General features: G+C 37.6%; 3 protein-coding genes across 6 annotated transcripts; 1 reads left to right on the top strand and 2 right to left on the bottom strand.

The window, feature by feature from the left end:
* The first annotated feature begins 618 nt into the window (after positions 1-618).
* On the top strand, positions 619-22,641 carry LOC130417618 (uncharacterized). 3 transcript variants are annotated; one of them, XM_056743289.1, is made up of 3 exons: positions 619-672; positions 18,268-18,387; positions 18,518-22,641. In XM_056743289.1, the coding sequence occupies exons 2-3, from the start codon at positions 18,294-18,296 to the stop codon at positions 22,276-22,278; spliced, it is 3,855 nt and encodes a 1,284-aa protein (XP_056599267.1). In that variant the 5' UTR covers positions 619-672; positions 18,268-18,293; the 3' UTR covers positions 22,279-22,641. The 3 variants fall into 3 exon arrangements, with proteins under 3 accessions (XP_056599267.1, XP_056599268.1, XP_056599269.1); XM_056743290.1 differs by having other exon boundaries at positions 639-677; XM_056743291.1 differs by lacking the exon at positions 619-672 and adding an exon at positions 771-870.
* On the bottom strand, positions 6,964-10,408 carry LOC130417629 (sterile alpha motif domain-containing protein 3-like). Of its 2 annotated transcripts, XM_056743309.1 has the most exons (6): positions 10,201-10,408; positions 9,673-10,112; positions 9,106-9,300; positions 8,703-8,861; positions 8,078-8,167; positions 6,964-7,950 (listed from the first exon to the last, which is right to left on the bottom strand). In XM_056743309.1, the coding sequence occupies exons 3-6, from the start codon at positions 9,247-9,249 to the stop codon at positions 7,636-7,638; spliced, it is 708 nt and encodes a 235-aa protein (XP_056599287.1). In that variant the 5' UTR covers positions 9,250-9,300; positions 9,673-10,112; positions 10,201-10,408; the 3' UTR covers positions 6,964-7,635. The 2 variants fall into 2 exon arrangements, with proteins under 2 accessions (XP_056599287.1, XP_056599286.1); XM_056743308.1 differs by having other exon boundaries at positions 9,106-10,112.
* On the bottom strand, positions 9,894-14,290 carry LOC130417430 (uncharacterized). The gene is made up of 3 exons (XM_056742992.1): positions 13,739-14,290; positions 11,774-12,911; positions 9,894-10,043 (listed from the first exon to the last, which is right to left on the bottom strand). Exons 2-3 carry the CDS (start codon positions 12,866-12,868, stop codon positions 9,894-9,896), a joined length of 1,245 nt encoding a protein of 414 aa, XP_056598970.1. The 5' UTR covers positions 12,869-12,911; positions 13,739-14,290.
* Positions 22,642-23,132: the final 491 nt, after the last annotated feature.

Below are 23,132 nucleotides of genomic sequence, written 5' to 3'. Positions count from 1 at the left end.
CATGCTTAGGTAAACTAAAATTGGCTCTGTATACAGTAGTAGGCTTTGTGAGAGATGTTTTTATTGCTCTTATGCTTTTTGTTGTCCTAATGTTTGACCCAATTGATTCCATTGCTTACCCAACTTGTAAGTCGCTTTGGATAAAAGCGTCTGCTAAATGACTAAATGTAAATGAAAATGTACTACAGCATCTATGACATGTGACATGGTAGTTGAGTCCAAAAGTCTTAGCTTTTGTGATAAACCCCTTTTATATACTTACAAAGGGGATACCTTTATAATCCTAAATTCTAATAATAAAAGATAAAATATTTTTAGCACTCCCCTCTGTACACATTTGCATTAATTCAGTTATTCTGTTTACATCCTCTTGATTCCCTTATATAGAGTATTGCTTTCTCGAGTTTGTCAAACTGAGAAGTTTGTACCAACATGTGATACATATAAGTGTTAAATGGATATAGATATGGGACACGACAGTGGAGAAGGGATTTAAGCTTGGGGTCACATGCACATAAGCGCCCCCAAGCAAGATGTTACAGCACATGCTTCAAAAGCTTGAATAAGAGACCTGTCACTTGCCCAATCACAGCGTTATAAGGAGTGGCCTTACCAAACTCTATAAAACCATAATATCTGTTTGTCAGAGATCAGTTTTTGACTCGCAAACAAGTAAGGTAAGCTTTTTTATTGTAGCAAATTATTTAAAGCAGTTTTTTACAAGATGTATATGCTTCAGAATTAATGCTGACCATCAATTAAATGCTATACTGTAGCATTACATCAGGCATTACGTCTGCCTCATGAGAAGCTGTCATTTGCAATCTTCATAATCAAACAAACCGGTGATTAACAAAACCTCATTATATGGTACTTTTATTTTACTTGCAACATATTCTGCATAAACTGTAATTGTGCTTCACTTCATTATATATATATTTTCACTTTACATCACAAATGTATCACTCAATGATATGCATTAAAAAAATAAAGATATATTGTGTTTGCTTAAAAAATGTCTTGCATTTGGGCAAAACCAGCACATGGGATAGGCCTATAAAACAGCTCACTTTAATTCACACACTGTAGAAGGTCATTTCAACTTACTGTGACAACTTTTTAGGGCTGTCAAACATTTAATTTTCATTAATCGCATCCAGAATAAACGTTTTTTTTTGTGTACTGAGCATGTTAACTTTGTATTTATATACACTTACACATACATGCATTTATTTAGGGATGTGACGAGACACTTATCCCATGAGACTGAGTTCACGAGAACGAGACGAGATTTTTTTTACTTTTTTAAAGAAATCCTCAATGATGAAATATAGGGGAAATGAAGGCATTATAAAATCAACTTGTACTTTATGAAACAAATTAAAGGGGTCATGTGACGCAGCTAAAATTAATATTGTTGTTTGTTTAAGCTGTAATGCAATGTGTATAAACGATTTATACACATTGCGTGTATCTTTGCTCCGCCTCTCTGAAACGTGTGCTATGATTGGCCAGTTCACTAGTGCGTAGTGATTGGTAGAATACTAGACAGAAATGTAAAGCCTCTTACCAAATTCGGAACATGAGGCTGCGCCGGCGGGGTACAATGAGATTTACAAGACCGCCACCTTACTTGCGTTTAGATTTGGGCGGTGTTGGTCAAATCGTGTTACTAACATGGGCGTAAATCCCGGGGGGGACGGAGAGGACACGTCCCCCTCCATCCGAGGGCTGTCCCCCCCAAATCAATTAAACTCGCATTCTCTATTGTCATAAATATTTTACCTAAACTAGTTGTGTAAGTGAAAGTAAATTCAAACTCAAAAAATGCGTTTTAAGTTTAGAAACTGTTGAGTTCCCCCTCCCCTGCCTCTCACAGAGGTTTGGCCCACTGCCTGCTCCCCCCGTTCAGTGTCACCTGCGCATATTCAAATCAGGTATTCGGCTCAGTTTATCAGTGGTTGTTGAACTCCAGTAAGAAGGATATTTTATTCACTTTAAATGAAGTGATTCTCTTTGATGTAGTTGATGCTGATTCATTAATTAATTAGTTGTTGCAAAAAATGCTGATTACCGATGTATTTTCCATGAATCTGCTATGTTAGCGATTAAAACGTTACTTAGATAGTAAACGATAGGTTGTTGACGTCACACACTGCAATTAACACGCCGAAGCCGTTTCCCATGCATTGTTTTATTTTTGGCGTGATGTGAACATTAACGGCCACAATTAGCCACCGATCCTTCCATTCAGGTCCCGTGTAACACAGCCGCGAACATACCGGTTACAATTTTGTGACGTTGGCACAATATCTGGCATCCACAAAAGGTGCACAGCTTTCATTCAGTTGGAGAAGGTCGTTTTCTGAGCATCTATTGTGTGCAGTATGTGCGCGGCGGATAAACTAAACATTCAGTTTTACTGAAACTCGGCCGATCAGGTGCTGCCCATCTCAGTGGTGCTGAATTAATGGATATCGATCGTTCGACAATCAATTATTCTCTCTATACAGGGACTGCTTCACTGCGTTGTGTGAGGTAGAGGCGTTTCTTTATAAAATAAGCACTTTAGAAAAAGTTGAAGTTGCATCTATTAGGACTCACAGGATAAAAACAAACCAAACTTCAAACTAAATCCATCCATGGTTATCGTGTAATTATGAAATGAATGTGCAAACCCGCAATCTCATGCCCAAATTTATCAACCCACTTCGAATAGACCCGCTACGCTGTAAGAATATAACTTTTTGTCCCCTTTGTCTAGGTAGAAGGTTAAAAAGTATAGTCGATGGAACACACAGAGTTTCAGATCTGGAGACCAAGAATGACACAGACACAGAAGTACAGTTCAATCAGACCCCAACGTTTATTGAATATTGTTCCAATACTTATAATCATAAAGGGGAAGTAAATATGTCATTGAATGCTATGTCATGGAAATATACCAGACCTTACTGATATTATTCAGGTGAGCTAGTTCCTTATTCTTAGATTCTTAGTTGTGTTCAGACCAAACGCGAATGGCGCCTCAAGCGCGAGTGATTTACATGTTAAGTCAATGCAAAGACGCGATAGACCTACTTGCGGCGCGAATCGCGCGAATGAGGCACGCGAATGTATGGCAAGCCAAGAGGGTCACAATTACGCCACAGATTAAACGCGTTTGTATCGGAACGCCGTGACGGCGTTTTAAACAGTATTTGCGCCGCAAAATACGGCGTCGCGATTCCAAACGCCGTAAAAAACGCGCGAAAAGCCGTTCATAACGCCGTATTTGACGGCGTTTTAAGGCGACCGAAAAGCGCCGCTTTTTGCGCCGCTATCTTGCCATAATGACGGCGTAAAAAACGCCGTTTTGGTTGCACAGAGCGCGCGTCTTTTACGGCGTTTCGTCTGTTTTATAATGAGCCCCTCCCACCGATTTCCAAAGCCAGTAAATTTGAACCGTTGTCAACCAATCCCTGATGAACTGAGCCAGACCAGACCAATTTACCACTGATCATTTCACAGGATTTTATTATGTGCGCAGTGTTTGATAACATTTGACAAATTATTGCTTGCTTTCTGAAGAAAATATTTATTCTAATAATCTAAAGTAATCTAAGGTTACATAATGTCGTCAACAATTATATAAAGGCCAACCAATCCCATTGTATGTATCTTGCTTATTACATAAGCTATAGCACGTATTGTCTACGTAAAATGCAAAAAAGCAATCGGTTGAAATATTGCATTATAGTATCATTGTACAATAAATCATTCTTGGTACAAGCGGTGTCAGACAGAATAAAAGCTAAACTGCCTTCCCTTTGTTAAATCGTAGGGTGTCACGTAGCATGCTGAGTAGTATTGTGGTCTTTTCACGGTTCGAGTCCCGCTTGGATCTCACCGGTCATTTTTTAAGTTGTTGGTCTTGATCTATTTATCTGTATCACCGGGTAGTTTTTAGATTTATATTTCAAAACTTAATGTGTGGTCAGTATGAAATGAGAGTCTGGAATGAGAGATCTTTTTATAAAACGGATCTGTAGTTGATTTTGCCGCTGAACTCACACATCAGTGGACTTTCATGCTATAAACAGGACGAACGAACAGTAATAAATGTTGCATTCACGGATTTAGCAGACACCTTTATTCAAAGCGACTTACAAGGGCCTTTAAGCATATGCATGTCTTTTATCAGTAGCCCAGGTGATTTTGGTTTCCATATTACAAAAATTGATTGACTATAAGGATGTGCAATAATGTTGCGCAATGATTGTAATGTAACAAGCATGGACTTACTTATTAAATATAGCTAACAAAGCCCAAGTCAATGCCAAATGCCTTGCCGTTTACCACCGTGAAGAGACTGACGCTATATCGTCTCTGCAAAGAAGCATACAATGAACAGCCACATTTCCTTTTGAAATGGAAAAAGATTATGCAATATTTTCTAAATTTCAGCACATGGATATAGGATTCTGGCCCAGTTACCCACGCATGCAGCCAAGCATATGCGAGAACATAGCAAAACTGAGTCGGGATGCTCATTAACATACTGTATACTAAGGAAAGTATAAGTGAGGAACTTGATCGATGTTGAGGGTTATTCCAAGATGTTAATACACAAAAATGATCTTACTCTGACTGAAACATCCAAAGTGGGCACATCAGAATGTATGTGTCTCGCAAACATAATTATGTCTCAATTGAATGCTTGGTGAACTGCCGGGGGAAATATTTGTTCCTAATGCCTTAACTCTCGATGTCAATCAAACAAATTAAATAAAAAAACATCCATAAAAATACCTATAGAATTTAGATATGGTTTAATTTTATTAATCAGGTTTAATATTTACGAATGGCCCCTGCTATCGATGACATCAGCTACACTTAAGACGGTAAAGAAGAAACAATGAGAAAAATACCACAAAAATGAATAGGCCTACTCTATCTTTGAGGGGTATTATTGAATAGGGTTTTTTTTAAATAAAAAGGCAGACATTTTAAATAGAAATATATATTATTAATGCATAACAACAGGTGCAATTTAACGAAGTGTTTTCTTGAAATAAAAAATGAAAAGAAAAAAATGTCAAATGGCTATAAATAAAAGCTAAATGTTTAGCCTGCATTGCAAACTTACAGAGCCTCAATACAACGAGGACGGAACACAGTGGATCTAAAAGAAACAAAAATAAGGCAATCTATTTGAGCAGTTACAGTATCAAAACGAATACAAAACAAAAAGCACTGGATATTATAAGGTGTGGCATTTACATTATTATATTACTATAACAAGATATCCACAACAAACTTTCAAATAAGTAACTAATAATATCGTGTAAGAGTCTCAGTGAAGGGGCAGGCCACACAAACGCATTTTAAGTTTACACAGAGCAACCGAAAACCCCGTTTAATAAAATAGCCTTCACACAGCCTACTCAAGTGAGTCATGGTCATTTTTTTTATTTTGTTTCATGCTTTGTCGAGTAAAATCAATCATATCTAAATGCTTGTGAAATGCTTTTGTAACAATTATACTGATTAAGTAATTTTCAAACTGAAATCTGCATGTAGTCGGTTGACGCTGCATTCTCATATAATTGAATTTATATGAGATGATATTTCAGTTTCAGTTTGGGTGAAGTCTGAGACTTAGGCTATGCATAGCCGCATTTTATAAGTAAACACTGTTTTCCTTTAGGAAAAAATTACTCTCCTAACTCTTGTTCTCCTACCATTTTATTTTATCTTTATTATAGTTAATACATTAATATAATACAATTATATCTTGAATTAGCTTAGTTTCGTTAAATTCCGTTAAGATAGCTTTATTAAAACGAAACTGCTTGTTCTACAAACACCATGCACTGTGTTTTACCTTATGTGTTTTTTTTTAAATATATTTCTTCTGTCAAGCTGCTTTGTAACAAAACACACTGTGAAAAGCGCTATATAGGTAAAATCGAATTGAATTATCCATGGGGGAAGATGGTTAAATGATTCAGACTTACCCCAGCTAATAGAAGGCCAGCGGCCCAGTGGTAAAGTTGGCGTGCCACCGGCGTCAACTGACTGTGGTCCACCGGGTTTTGCTAATCATTTTTGCAGCGGTCAACTAGCGGCAGTCGCCACATTTCTGCTAGCGGTCCGCCATGAGCCGCTGGTTTATCCACGATCGGCCCGCCGTTCATAATTGTTAAATAAGGCAAACCAATGTGTCCTTAAATACAATACTGGATCAAACATGTTTAATAGCAACAGCACATTTATTATTTTAACACATCAAATACATAAATGCACTACCTTTATCAAATGCTTTTAACCAACGTTACACAAAAAGAAGCAGATAACATTTCCATACTTATATAGTTTTACATCTTTCCAGTGAGACCATAGTAAATGGTCAACACAAAATAAATAGTTGTACTACAATTATACACTTCATAGCTGTAGTAAAACCACAGTAAATCCAAAAATAACCGTAGCCTTATTGCATAGTATAATTCATATTATATACTTTTCCCACACTGTAAAAAATGATTTGTTGACCCAACTTGACTTAGTCAAGTCATCTTGTTGCATGGATTTAGTCAAGTTCGGCAAACATTAGGTGTTAAGTTATCTTGACTTATATGTAGTAGTTGAAATAACTTGCAGTTAATTGAGCCAACATACTGTATCAATTAATGAGCATTTAGAATTTTTAGTGAAGTCAACTAAAAAACATCATTTTAACTTAATTTTTCAGGTTCACACAACCACGAACCAAGTCTTATTGACATAAAATTGTAATTTGTCTTCAACACCATAACTTAACTATTTTAGTTTACTGGACTTAATTGCCTTGATGAGAAGTTCAGGCTATTTTTCTGGAACCAGATTTTTTAATAATCAACACAACAGCCAAATTGACAATCTCAGCATTTATTTTTTAAACAAGATACAATGTATCCAAAGATATAAAAACAAGAAAAAATACTCTATGCATAGATTCCTCTTAGAGCCAAAACAGCTCAAACAAAAAATTATCCATGCATGCACAAAGCCATCTTAATGACAATGAGAGATATTGTACTATTTTGCCTTTATCAGACATTTTGAGTACATGAAGAACTCACAATAAGCTGTTTAAACTGGACAGTTAACTGTGTCTTCAATTCCGTGTCGTGGAAACATGACAAGGAAGGATGAAGCAGGAAAAGGTAAGAAAAAAATTCAGTTGTTCACCTTTATAATGAAAATCATTTATCTGTCATTATTTACATGCCCTCTTGTCATTATAAATCTGTATGACTTCTGCAGAACACAACATTTATTTTGAAAAACTTTAGTAAAGAATGTTGTTGACAGACCCCCATTCTCTTGCATTGGTTACAATAGAATTAACCACAATAGAATTAACCACAATAGAAGGGACAGCACTCTATTCAATTCTATTGTAACCAATGCAAGAGAATAGGAGGGCTGTCAAGAACAGTCGTCAAAATATCTTTTTTTGTGTTCTGCGGAACAAGTCATATAGGTTTAAAATGACAAGAGGGTGAGTTAACGATGACAGAAATGTATTATTAATGGTGAACTATTCACAATGAGATCTAAAACGAAAATAATCTTAAAACTGTACAACCGAAGATTTAGTTTTCTGCCTTATCGCAGCAACTTGTTCTTCAAAGAGTGAACCCTTGCAGTGCATGAGTCTGACCCAAGTCCGATAAACAGGTGCTGTATCACTTCACAAGTGAATTTTAGTTCCTTTGGGTAGTTAAGGTTTAATGCATACACCAGGCCCATCAGGTTTAGAAAAGCATTGGGTATATCACTCAGGTGACGCATTATCACTTGTTCCTCAATCACCAGTGCAACGTCATTGTAGAACAAGGGGAGAGGTTCCATCACATTCTCCACAACTACTAGAATTCCAATCACCACACCCATGATCACATCCTCTTCACGGTCACTGGGCTTTATAGAATGTAAACAAAACAAGTTACAATTACTTACAAGCAATTAATCAACGCAAATAAGGTTCTCAGACCCCTGCAAATTAAGAGATCTAATGTCCAATTTTCCCTTATATGTTTCATATTACCTCGCAAATCTTGATGAATTTTGAAGGAGTTTCTCGCATGTACCACGGCAGGCCCAGCAATGCTGCAGTCCTCATCCTATGGTTTGTTTTCTGTAAAATATAGAATGGTTTCTTCAATCCTGATTTTTATTCGTTTTATTTTTTCCAAAAAGCATGCATTTCAAATTTGAACATTTACACTTGTATACTTCGGTTGTACATAAATAACCAGTGATGTGATGCAACAACAGTAGTTTGTTACCTTTTTTGTTCAGCACCAAAATAAGATTTAATAGTGGATCTAACATTCTTATGCCACCTAAATAAGAGGCGTCTAATCCTGCTTCTGGAGGGCCAATAATGTATTGCAGTGTTTAACTCCAACCTGATTTAACATATTGCCGAGAAGTTTATAGTGATACTGAACAGCAGGATTAGCTGGTTTAGGTGTTTTTAATTGGGGTTAAAGCTAATCTCTGCAGGATCTTAGATCTGTTTTTGTAAGAAAATATTTCACTATCACTAGTTGTATGATCTATAGAATAAAAAGGTTATGAAGGTTATTTGGACAAACATGAAAGTGAGTAAATGATCACAGAATTGTCATTTTGAGGGGAGAAAGACTGCTTAAATTAGATTTACTCACATCCTTATCAAGGCTCTCCAGTATTGAAGTCATTTCTGGAATGTCCTCATAACGCTTTGACCTAAATAACTGTATCAGCTTTGAGAGATGACCATCTAGGCCTTCAAAAAAGGACTTGCTCAGGTCCTTTGACACAAGCCTGGTGAATTCTTTGCTGATCTATAAAAACATAAATGCATTTACAAATAAAACAAAGCGCCAGGGTCTCAATGACAGTCTTTAACAGTACTTAATTAAAATATTGTGCAGGAAGTTAAAACATTTTAATTTCATTCAATTTGACAGAACCGGTTATATAATCTAAGGATATTAAATCTGCCCATATCTTGTAATAGAGCAGTACAACTTTCATAGCCCTGGATTATCTGATAAATTCAAAGCACAATGAATCATCACAACTTACCTGTCTCTCTGTGAAAAGTGCTGGCCATCGGACTTTCATTTGTGACACCGGTGGCTCGTCCTCAATGACTTCTTGTCTTCTCAAAGAATACGTGCTGCTCATAGCAGCATCAACAAAGTTGATGTCTGGTGTCCTCTTCGTCATCTCCACCGCTATTTGCTCTCTTTCCTTGTCTAGACTTTCCCGGTCTTTGCCCTGAGGTAGATTTGGCAGAAAATTGGTCTCACACCGTCTAGGTTTCTTAACTTTGTTTTGCTTCCCTCTTGTCTCCCCAAGACCTCTCTTTTCAGAATTTACTTTCAGTTCCTGACAACCTGCATCTCTCAGCTTTTGTCTGTAGTTGCCCATTTTGAACTTGATACTTATTTTCCACCCATACCATCCAGATGTGGAGCTTGGCTCTTTGAGACAGGGGTGTTTTTCAATTAAGGCAGATGCTACACTTTCAATCTCTTCATTGCCAGGATAGGCTTTGAATGAGTATATAATTTCTGCAAGTTTCTCAAGAATTTCAATCTTCATGTCTTTGGGAATTGACAGAAGTGTCAATTTGAAATGCCTCATTACCTTGTCTTAGCCTCAGCTCAACATCAAACGCAAAAAGTGGAATGGGAAAGGCAGTTGGCCATGGCTGCGAACGGGCGGCATATGGCTCTGAATGGATGCTGGGTGTAGAAGTTGATGGAGATGACGATTCACTTAAAATTGCAGTGTCTAAACTGGAGTCCGACAATGTATCTGGACAGGGGTTGGAAAGAACCTTCAGTGTCACCTTGTCTTTAGGCAGATCAGCTACACGTCAGATTACAGAAATCCTTGAAGTCTTCATCTTCATATTGAAGGTCAAAAGGGCCTTTCAGCTGGAGCCTGCTTTTAAGTTCAAATTTGAGGCCATCAACAGAATCTGGAACAGGATCAAGTCTAACTTTTTTTATGTTCTGTGGGGAGATGATTACACGAAACAGCATTTTGTTGTGGGAATTCAAAATTCAAGGGTTTCTCTGCAACTGGTGATAAAGTAAAAAGAGTACATTGATTGACAATTACATAATAATGTGAACACCTTAAGAATCATGTGCATTTCAGCAAATGTACCTTAGTGAAGCAAGAAGGTTTTCGGTGTGACGTATAGCTTGCCAGCTCTTACATATGGATAAAGTGGATGGTATCCATTGAGTTCCTGGGGTTCCACAACCTGCAGTTCAGAAGTGCAATTACTCGTCAGCTCATAACTTCGCAAATGCTCTATGTACCAGGCTTTGAAAGGTTTGAAGATGAATGACACTTTATTGTTCACAATTAACATTTTAACAATCTCGCCAAAGTCGGGCAGTCCACCTGTGTGCCCTACAGACAAAAACATTCCCTCTGAGTACTTTGTACCATAGATGCATGCATGGGTTGAAAGAAATACAGTGTTTATGTTTCCATATTTATGCTCAATAGCCTGCCTCACTGAACATTCAAGTGTGTCAGGTGACACGACAGCAGCGTCTCCTACTTCTAGATCAGGTTTGAAAACACTTGGCAAGTCAAGGAAGTAAGCCAAAGCAAGCTGATGCTTTTTGGCCTGAGTGAGCAAGACATTCTTGAAGTTTTTACAGTCATGTACAACTCTCTTAAAGAACTTGTGCTTCGCCTCGAAGCGAATAGTCCAAAAATCAGTCAGAGGCCCAAATCTACGAATCATTTCAGGATAGTGTTCCAAGAAGTGATGCTTGGGGAGAATGTGGAAATCTGGGAAACACTCTTTCATCAAGCACCTGTGTTCTGATATTTTGGACTCCAATTAACACAATGTCTCATCAGAAAATTGTCCAGTAGCTAGGAGCTCAATTATATCCTTCAGATCTAGTAAGATTTGTCATGTTTTGTCTCCTTCTGGAACTCTGTGGCCCATCATCAATGGCAGAAACCTTATCAGAGTCCAGTTTTCATGGCAGTTTCCACCAATGGAATGTTTTGACACAAATGTCTCTGAAATTTGTTGTGGTTTGTTAGTTTTATCAGTAAACTTGAAAGGAAAAGATTTGATGACAGCATTAAGGTCATCTAATGTGAAGTACCTTTTGGAAATAAGGGACTTTAGGCAAAGACTTAACTCTCTTGGTACTATACCTTCAAACAGGTCATGCATAAAATCTGGAGGAAACCCTTGAACTGTGTGGAAATATTTAAGTTTCTCAAGAACGCAGTCTCTCTTTACTCCAGCCACAGAAACCAGTGAATTTGTCTTCAATTCCTCAAGGGTCTGTTTGTGAGTTTCAATCGTCCTGAGTGGAAACACCCCCTCTCTGACCTCATGCAAGTCAATATCCTTGCGACTAGCTAGGCAAAATCTGCAGAATCTATCAACATTGAAACTTTCTTGGAAACCAGCTAGCGAGTGGGCCCTCAAGTTGTCCGCTGACACATACAACACGGAACCCTTCACACTTGTTCCTAATTTTTGAACATATAATCCTTCCTCTTCAAGGACTTGAATGTCCCTTATCAGTGGTTGAAAAATGGCATCATAGCCATAATTCTTTACATCATTGCTATTGGCCAGACAACCCAGATAAATTGATTGTACCGAAGATCTATACTGTGCTGGCAAGTTTGATAGTACCCAGTACACTGCACAGACCTTGTGCTTTTTTCTTGATGTTCCCAGTGGGTTACATACCTCATAGTCATCAATATACATCCCAAGTGCAATGCTTAAACTCTCTGAGGAAAGCAAAAGATTATCTTTGCAGTACAGTCCATCTCTGTATGTTTTAATCTGACCAGAGTGGTTAGCATTTTCTTGCAGGATTTTATCCACAATGTCATCTCGGTTCAACAACTCTGTCAAAACTTCCAAAATTGAAATATAAACGAATTTGTCTGGGGAGCACGATTCCAAAAAATACTCAACTGGCTCAATTACTTTGAACTTGTCCTTGTAATAAGTAGATCTTTTGTATTCGGTTGCAAAAGGGCCACTCTTTGAAAGGGACGTTAGGGGATTTGTTTTTTCAACTATCTCAGCTAAGGCAGCAGTCAATTCGTTGGTTAACACACACTTGTGCTTAACCAATACACTTTCAATTATTCTTGGAGTGAACTCTTGCACAACAGAATAAACACTGCAAAGCTCATTTACAATTTCCTGTGTGGTGGCCTTTGAGACATGTAGAGTTGTTTGCATGCGAATTAATAGTGATGCTACTTTGTGTTTTATCAAATCCTGTAGGTCCTGAACATCTATGTCACTATTTACTGTTGAGCAATCCAGGCTGAATGAATCTGCTTCAGAGTCTGCATTTTCAGGGTTTGAATAACCAGGATTGCAAGTTTGATACAGGTCTGTTCGAAGATCTTCTAAAGTACTGTGGCGATGACTCCTACTTTTATGAGCACGGAAAGTGCTGGACACACCGGTCTGGAAACCACAGTCTTGAAAGGGGCACCTCACTGACTCTTTTTTTTGAATGTGTGTTTTCAGATGTGCAAAATATTGTGAAACACTGCAAACCTCAGAAAAATTACACAGGTCACAGTTCACATTTGATTTTGCTTTAAGCAATTTGAAGGCTTCAACACACTGACTATGGTCACGAGTTAAATGCTTCTTCAGAGACAGTTCACTCCTAAATGTGCATACACAGTCTTTATAGATGCATGGGAGTGGACAGTGACTTGCCTGATGGCAGTGTTTCAGCTTGTAGTGTGTGATTAGGACACGCTGGTTTGGCGAAGAAAATCTGCAAATCTTGCAACACCACCTCATTGCCATGGAGTTGTGCTTCAACTCAGCTTGTACTGTACTGATCCTGCAACTAAAAAACAAAAAAGGTCAACCTCCAGCCAAGTACACATTCACATGTTACATACAGAAATCTTCAATTAACATATTACCTCCCAAATACAATGAGGAAATAATATCAACAATATTTTTATGGCTGGGTGATACAGCGCGCAAGTTAGCAATGCAAGACACACGTGCACGTGCTCAAAACACCCTAACGTTAGCATGCATCTGGTAGCTTTATGTGTTAATTTAGAAGACTAACAACTGAGCGTTTAAAAAACATAAGTCCCTCAAACATTTGTATAATATAACAAATTAGAACTTAATGTTGTTGCTACCACGTATAAATAAAAGTGCATATTTCTCATATTAAACAAATATGGCCTGCGGCGCTTCGGAAAATACTGGTCATTCGGTGTTTCTATTATAAAAATTAACGATGAGATCCGATTAAGAACACGATTAAGTCACTGAATGTAACATGAACACACATACATATATATATATATATATATATATATATATATATATATATATACATATATATATATATATATAAACATTACGTTAACTTGCAAGACGACTTCTCGTTCTCCTCATGTCTCGACAGCCACTCGGTGTCTAGCAACCAATACTTTAGTGGTCCACAATTTTAGGTGATTATTCACTTTCACGCGTTCCTAACAGTCCCCGAGACTCGAAATAAACCGATATTTCGGAGTATATGGTACGCAAGTAAGTTAACTTCAAAAGTTAACTGAATTGAGACATGCTGTGCTGAGAGAACCGATGAATACAAACAGCCGATAGTGAGCATGAGTGTAAATTAACATTAAAGAAAGCACAAATACTTACTGATTTTGTTATCCGCAGTCCAAAGAGTCCACCTCTAACAGTTGAATTGCGGGCTCTTCGTCTTTAATTTCTGGAAACTTCTCGACTCGTGTGAAGAAAATGGCCGATAGTGCGTCTGTCTCAACGTCTTCGTTACAATAGTACGTCATCATGAAGGAGTTTGTGGCACATGCGCATTACATAGAAAATTGATGGAACCTATGTTTTGTTGTTATCTGAACACGCAATTTAAAGTTTTCCATTTTCCTTCAAGTTGAAGTTGTTACGACTCATTGTTTTGTGTTGTGACACAATGCAATTTGACGTGACATGATTTTATTTGTCCACTAGACTAAAACTCCGAATCATTTTTTACAGTGCATGGTTTTCAAAAACTATAGCTTACCACTCTAGCATTCCTATAATTTATCTATAGTAGGACCTTTATATCAAAACCTTATAGTTTAAAAAAATGTTAAACTATTATTTGCCATATCCTTTCATTGTTATTTTCCTGCCGTTAGGGGGCAGTGTGGATCAGCCACATTGACGTCATCAAATGCTGGTCCTTCTCTTGCCTCTTAGCTTAAAGTTAATTCTGCAAAGGGTTTATCGCGAAAGTAGTTGCAAAAGTCAATGCGAGATGATTTGAAACTGCAATGACAGGTTGCGAGGCTGTAGATGCCTATTTGTGGTGGCAATTAAGATCTGAATAGGAAAACGTGTAAATACGTGCAAAACATTTGTATCTACCAATGTATTTTATAAATGCCAGTTTACACATTTGTGACTATTTTTCTGCAATTTCAAATTCAGAAGACAGATAAGTCAGTTTTGTCCACGAGTGAAAATTTTAACATTCAATTTAAGTTTTTTATTTTACACGTTTTCCCATAGGGGCTGTGAGTGTACATTTTAGTGTACCCGTAGAAATACTTACTTAACAAGTGAACAACTTAAAATCTACCTCCTCTAAAGTTTTGCTACTGATTTTCCTTCATAATTACTCCGGATTTAACGGTGTTTTACTGCGCCCTGAAAAGCGCCGTGTTTTGCGCCGCTGTCTTGCTTTATGACGGCGTAAATAACGCGCGCTCTGTGCAACCAAAACGGCGTTTTTTACGCGCGTCATTTAGGGTGTTTTGTCTGTTGTATAATGAGCCCCTCCCGCTGATTTCAACAGCCAGTAAATTTCTTAATCTTAGTGAGGATGACTGGCAACTATATCTAGGTAAATTATATGGGCATAAAGGGGGACTTACCCCTGTAAGTCGCTTTGAATAAAGGTGTCTGCTAAATCCGTGAATGCAACATTTATTACTGTTCGTTCGTCCTGTTTATAGCATGAAAGTCCACTGATTTGTGAGTTCAGCGGCAAAATCAACTACAGATCCGTTTTATAAAAAGATCTCTCATTCCAGACTCTCATTTCATACTGACCACACATTAAGTATTGAAATATAAATCTAAAAACTACCCGGTGATACAGATAAATAGATCAAGAGCAACAACTTAAAAAATGACCGGTGAGATCCAAGCGGGACTCGAACCGTGAAAAGACCACAATACATATTACGGGTCGAAGGTGCTACTCAGCATGCTACGTGACACCCTACGATTTAACAAAGGGAAGGCAGTTTAGGTTTTATTCTGTCTGACACCGCTTGTACCAAGAATGATTTATTGTACAATGATACTATAATGCAATATTTCAACCGATTGCTTTTTTGCATTTTACGTAGACAATACGTGCTATAGCTTATGTAATAAGCAAGATACATACAATGGGATTGGTTGGCCTTTATATAATTGTTGACGACATTATGTAACCTTAGATTACTTTAGATTATTAGAATAAATATTTTCTTCAGAAAGCAAGCAATAATTTGTCAAATGTTAGCAAACACTGCGCACATAATAAAATCCTGTGAAATGATCAGTGGTAAATTGGTCTGGTCTGGCTCAGCTCATCAGGGATTGGTTGACAACGGTTCAAATTTACTGGCTTTGGAAATCGGTGGGAGGGGCTCATTATACAACAGACGAAACGCCGTAAAAGACGCGCGCTCTGTGCAACCAAAACGGCGTTTTTTACGCCGTCATATGGCAAGATAGCGGCGCAAAAAGCGGCGCTTTTCGGCCGCCTTAAAACGCCGTCAAATACGGCGTTATGAACGACTTTTCGCGCGTTTTTTACGGCGTTTGGAATCGCGACGCCGTATTTTGCGGCGCAAATACTGTTTAAAACGCCGTCAAAAACGGCGTTCCGATACAAACGCGTTTAATCTGTGGCGTAATTGTGACCCTCTTGGCTTGCCATACGAATGACGCGAATTTGACGCGCGAATGAAGCGAGTAAACTAAAATGTTCAAGCGTCCAACTACGCGCGAATAGCGCGATTTATTCGCGCCATTCGCGTTTGGTCTGAACACAACAAGTACATTAATATTATTAGAAAAAGGCAGCACGATGTTCTAAACATTCTGTTAGCTTGGTCAGATTAGACATTATTCATGTACAATAATCATTGAAATACATTTTCACATAATATGATTCGTGAACAATAATCATCGCAATACATTTCACATAATATCTGGGACACAGGCAAAACCCAAATTCTCACTACTACAGTATGATCATTTATATCAAAGGTTCTCAAACTTTGGGACGGAGGGTCACGCAAAGCCACTTGCTGTTGCAGAGCATTAAAAAAAGTTTATTCCATCAAATAATAATTAGGCCTACTTGTACAGTTCACACGTTTATTGTTCTTGGACACTGGATGCGCAAGCGGCGCATTTACAGCACGATTGATTAAAACATTAAAATATAATCAACGTTATTAATCAAACTTACAATAACAAGGGGAACAAGGGAAAGTATCCCATACAATAAGGTATTTTGATATTGAAATTAAACTTACTCATTCACGACAAGAAAATTTAAAAGTAAAGGGAGTGAATGTGTGAGGTTTCCCTATTTTTTATTTAAACGGTGTTCCATAAGATTTGATTATACCCACCTTTGATTATACCTGTGTTTGGGAACCCCTTAGTTATATTATTATACTTTATATTGCTAAAGTGTCATTTACTCAATAAAAGCACAGAATGCGGAACATATAATCAACAGCATTCTTTAATTATAATTGCAGCATAAATTGTAGCCAGGTTTTCACGGATTTAGATTTAACCAAAACATTTGCTGTTTCACAGTAAACTTTGTACCACAATCTTTCTCTTTAAATATAATCAAAATAGTTTGGGTTGCAAGCTGATGCGCAGATAAAATAATTTAAAAGCTAACAACCATCAATGTAAAGACAATTATATTCCTTTCATGAAAACACGTCAAAATAGGCTACTGGTATTTTTAACTTCAGTATTTTATTCGTATAGACTGCAAAATAAAAAAAACAGTGGCCATACGCGGATGAACTCTTAACAGTGATAATAGACCAACCTTCTGAAAGTATGATTTACAGAAGGTATACTTAACTAGGAACGTTTTAGAAAACACATATTAATGATAAGATACAGCTTAAGGTATAATTTAAGAACGATTTAGGGTTAAGGTTTCAGGAAACGCGGCCATGGTTGCTTTCTCTTATTTGACTCCCCTACTTATGATTGGTTCATTCAAGAAAGGATGTTGCTTTGTGATTGGTCCCTATCTCTTAAGAACGCCCCCAACATCTAATTCTGACCTTCGTAGGGGATAAAAGAGGAGTCATAATCTCACGGGGATTCAGATTTTGATATGACACCTTTCACTGTAGCTCACATCACGCACATACTTTGTGAGGATATTAGTGTGTTCTGAACAATAATGAAAGCAGGTGGAACTACAACAAAATGTGCACTCACACATATGCTCCCAAATATATTTTGAGGTCGCACAGGTTTAATTTAGGGAGCATATGCGACTAAGATGGTATATTTACTATATACATATTATGTTATTATTTTGTGTTCCTATAATTGTGCCAGGAAATCGTGTCACACCCCTATTTATTAAGGAAAGAGAAATAATAATTTTGTAACATTTATAAATGAGTACATCTAAATATTTCCAGAATATGAATACATTTATGTGAATTTTTGTGATTATAAATACAAAATGTATATGCACAGCACCCAGACATACTGTATATTATGTAGAAACAGACTTATATTCTGGATGGTATTAAGTGAATTTAAAGTTTGACAATCCTATGTTTTTTGTTTTATACATTACTTTCACTTACCAAAAAAATTAGGCAATTTAAACTTATTTTTTTTTGTAACTCACAACTGGCCAAAACATAAAATCTTAAATTGAAATTCCTTTAAAAGCCAATTTGAGTGAACTTTATTTTTTTTTGTCAACAATTTCTTTCCAATTTATCTGACTCAAAACTGATATTTTAACAAAACAAATTTGGTGTCGGTGTGAATAAGAATTTTCTCTGGTTTTTTTGGCCTTGATGGTAGAGCTAAATTTTTTTACCTGGATATATTTTTGATAAAATTCAACTAAGCAAGTAAGTAAGGATGAATTAATATTTTAGGAAAAACATCATTGAAAACCTGAAACATGTCTGAACATGGGACTATTGAACTGGCGTGTCTTGGCCGACCATTTCAGTTGGGAATGTTGTATGACTGTCGACGAGATGTCCTCATTCCAGGTAATAAATCTTCAACATTTAAGGTTTCTCAGTAGAATCATCTAAGATTTAAATTGTTACTTATTTAAAAATGTTTCTTATTTTTTAAATTGCCTGGCTAAATTAAATTAACCTTATATCCATTTTAAAGGAATAACTCTCTGGGATGCAGAGATGTTGCAGAAAAATATAAACGTACGACCACAGCCGAACACAGACTTCAAAATAATTGCCTCAGATTCAAGTGAAGACAAAGTAGAAGCTCTTAATGTTTCTGCATCTCTTGAAGCCAGCTTTCTGTGTGGATTAGTCAGTGTGAAAGGGTCAGCTTCATTTTTAAGTGACAAGAAGAAATCCAAACATCAATCTCGAGTCACCTTACAGTATCGAACAACCACAAATTTCGAGCAGCTAACTATGGAGCATCTTGGAGCAGGAAACTTCAAACACTGCAATGTATTTGAGGAAGGCTCTGCCACACATGTTGTTACTGCTTTGCTCTATGGAGCTCAAGCGTTCTTCATTTTTGACCACGAGGTTTCATCCGATGACAACTACCAAGATATACAAGGTGATCTCCAAGCATCAATCAAAAAGATACCTTTAATATCAATTGAGGGCGAGGCATCTTTAAAAATGAGTGAATCAGAACAAGAGAAAACCAACAAGTTCAGCTGCACATTTCATGGAGATTTTGCCCTAGAAAACAATCCGGTTAGCTATTCAGATGCAATCAAAGTCTACTCAGAGCTTCCAAAACTCTTGGGAGGAAATGCAGAACATGCTGTGCCCATGACCGTGTGGCTTTACCCTCTGAAGAAACTCGATTCTGCAGCCGCTCAGTTAGTCAGAGAGATCAGTGTCAGTCTAGTACGACGTGCCCAACGCTTCATGGATGAACTGGACGATTGTGACATACAATGTCAAGACCTGATGAAGGACAGGATCCCTATTCAATTCCCAGAAATCAAAGCCAAACTCAGAAAATGTAAAGATCTCTGCTCAGAGTACAAACTTGTTTTTCAAAAACAGCTCTGCCTGCTTCTTCCATCTATAAGGGGAGGTGGAAAAGATGAACAGGAACTTGTGGAAGTCTTGAACAGCAAAGAAAGATCTCCATTTCAAGGTGCTCTGATAACAGAATTTCTAAAAGACAGACAGCGAGAGATTAATGTTGTTAGATCTTATCTAGACATCATGAAAGATGTTCCTGCGCTATCATCCACCAATGAACTGGACAAGATGGTTCTGAATGCAACCAATGACTATGTGATAGTTTTTGCACTCTCCTCCTTGAATGAAAAGGAACCGTACCTTACAGACATGGAGAATTACCTCAAGAACCAACCATATAACAATGCAGATCAATTAAATCATGACCCAACCTCGACAATGAGGGGTGAGAAATGGTTTTCCTCAGGAGACGTAACTGCACTGACCAGGGCAAATATACAGGCATTTCTAGATTTCAAGCAGGCCAATGATGAAAGAAAAAATATTGAATTCTGCATTGCATCAATCCCAGACAAGCTCATCACAGCCTCCTCCATTCATGTTTATGAAAGAGGGAGACGTCTGAGCTCACAGTATGAGCTCCCCTCAAAACCCCCAACACCAACTGTCTTGAGTATAGAGCATGATTCTGTAACTTTGCAAATCCAACCACCTGAGCGTGGTGCTGTGAACTCTTATTGTATTCTATACCAGTCTGTTCAAAGCTCTGAATGGACAGAGATTTATACAGATGAGGTTTCAGATCATGTCATTGTGAAGGAGTTAGAACCACATAAAGAGTATCAGTTCAGCTACAAGGCTGTGTGCCGTCCAGGGGTAAGTCTGTCTAGTGATATAACATCATTCTTCAGGACCCTTCCATGTTCTCCTCCTGGAACACCTATAGTCAAAAGAGTAGAAGCTGAGTCTGCAACTGTATTCTGGGATGTTCCTACATCTATTGGTGAAGATGTCCTGGTCACTGAATATGTGTTGGAATATAGAGAACACATAAAGGATCAAGAAAACGAAATGGCACGGAAGTCAGTGAAATCTAGAAACAGGGAATGCACTCTTCAACAACTCAAAGCAAACACAGATTATGCAATCAGAGTTTTGGCAAACTGTGGTAATGATGGAATGAGTCTCCCCAGTCCTGAAACTGTGTTTTCTCCCCATTTTCAAGGCAAACAGTCAAGTCAGCATGGAAGTGAGTTGTTCCTGAATAAATCTGTTTGTATACAGAAAGGTAATCCTGGAATTCATGCGCTGAAGCTACATAAAAAAATAGAAGAAAATGTAGATTTCAGTCAGTATGTCTTTGGAAAGAAGGTGGACAATGTGAAAAACAAAGTCATTCTTCTGTTGGGATCGACCGGTGGTGGAAAAACCACACTGGTCAATGTCATGGTCAACTACATACTGGGAACAAAGTGGCAGGATGGATATCGCTTCAAATTGATCAATGAAGTTACCAATCGCACCCAGGCAGAGAGTCAGACATCTAGTGTCTCATCTTATGAGTTGTACGACCAGCCAGGCTTTCAAATTCCCTATTCTCTAACAATCGTAGATACACCAGGATTTGGGGATACAAGAGGAATGAACTATGATAAACTGATAACAGAGCAGGTCAAGAGCTTTCTTTGCAGTCCGCTAGGAATTGATCATATTGATGCCGTCTGTTTTGTTGTCCAAGCCTCTCTTGCTCGCCTTAGTGCCAACCAGAAGTACATCTTTGATTCAATCTTGTCCATTTTCGGCAAAGACATTGCAGAAAACATCATGATCATGGTGACATTTGCAGATGGCAAAAAGATCCCAGTTCTAGAGGCCATCAAAGCCGCTGACCTGCCCTGTCAGAAAGATGCAAAGGGAAAACCCACCCACTTCAAGTTCAACAACTCAGCTGTGTTTGCAGACAAAAAAGCAGAATCTGACACGTCTGACAATTCAGATGAGGAAGGCGATGATCAGAAACTTAGCGAGATTGTCTGGACATCAACCTTTAAACAGATGAAGGCTTTTTTTAAAGCACTGGGGAACATAGAGAGTAAAGATCTGACCCTGACAAGAAAGGTCTTGGAGGAACGAGAGCGTCTTGAGAAAGCCATGGCAAGTCTGACCCCTCAGATAACCGCTGGCCTTTCTAAACTGAGTGAGATTAAAAATATAAAACAATGTTTGAAAAATGAGAGTGGGAACATGAAACAAAATGAAGATTTTTTGCAAGATGTAGATGTGGTGAAAGCAATCAGAACTCCTGTCAACTGTTTCACCATGAACTGCAACAAATGCTTCTTCACATGTCACTCCAACTGCTTCCTCCCTGCAGAAGATGCTTTGAGCACTTGTGCTGTGATGAATGATGAGGGCTACTGTGTTATCTGCCCTGGAAACTGCCACTCCTCTGACCATTCAAAAGAAAACACCATGTGGACGTATGAAACGATAACCGAGAAAAAAACTATTAAAGAATTGATGGACAACTTTATGAAAGCACAGGAAAATTTTATGGGATCCAAGCAAATGCTTGATGCACTTGAAGGTGAATTCCATGTTATTGAAGACAAACTAATGAAACTAATCAAAATGTCCTCCGAATGCTTAAGAAGATTGGATGAAATTGCACTGAAGTCAAAATCTCTCTCCATGACCGAATACCTTGAAATCCTGATCAAAACAGAGGAGGAGGAGAAGAAACCTGGCTTTGAGAACCGCATCATTGGACTTGTGAAAATGAAAAAAGAATCTCTGATTCTTGAAAAGATTGCAAGGGGAGAATGTCTGCTTGAAAAAGAGCAGCGTATCATGGCAGCGAGAGAGAGTAGAATGAAGAGCCTTGCACTGAAAATTATAAAAATGAGAAAAGTTATTGCTTCTTGTTCACAAAACCAGCAGGAGGCACCCAATGAATAAGAAGCTCTTGCTGCACTAATAACAAATGCTTAAGAATTTGTATCTTCTTATATTAACTTTTTATTTAATTTTTACATTTTTAATGATCATACAGACAAGAAAAGAGCCTCTGGAAATACTGTTTTCATTTCATTTTATATGAGTAATTCCACATTTTAATTAATAATCCAGATGTATTTTGAATTCAAATCAATCGACAGCATTTATGGAATGATGTTTGTTACCACAAAAAATCTTTTTTTCAATTAAATTCCTTCTGTTCTTTCACCTGTTTCTCCTTTAATATGCCAGCATTTTGTAAGACCTGACAAGTTCACTTTGTACAATGTTACAATAAATAAAAGCAATATTGAGGAAAAAGTATTTGGCCTGTAATTCTGCATCATTTTGGAAAAAAATGAAATTATAATCAATTTGACACAATCACACAGGCCTGATGGACCCTCGTGCGGAACACAAGAACATATATTTTGAGAAAGGTCTTGTGTCCATGCAGTGGAGGTCGACGGAGACTTGTTTATTTAGGTTAGAGTACAAGTGTTTTTTTAGCAGATACTAGTTCCACATACACTTACAGTACATACAATGTAAGTCGCTTTGGATGAAAGCATCTGCCAAATGGAAAAATGTGAATGTATTTGTATAACCATAGTTTTATCACGTGGTAACAATGGTTGAACTTTAGTTATGGTGATATTTGGTTACTTTGGTAGACGTGTTTTTACTATGGTTTTACTACAAATAATTGTAATAATTTATTGAACAGTTCAAAAATAGTACAAACGAGATCAAATGCATTTGTCTAAATGTGTTACCAACAGAAAAGGCTGCTGGGATTGACATAACTCAGAACA

The sequence above is a fragment of the Triplophysa dalaica genome, chromosome 3 (assembly GCF_015846415.1).
Source record: "Triplophysa dalaica isolate WHDGS20190420 chromosome 3, ASM1584641v1, whole genome shotgun sequence".
Lineage (NCBI taxonomy): Eukaryota > Metazoa > Chordata > Actinopteri > Cypriniformes > Nemacheilidae > Triplophysa > Triplophysa dalaica.
This window is presented reverse-complemented; position numbering and strand designations above follow the sequence as displayed.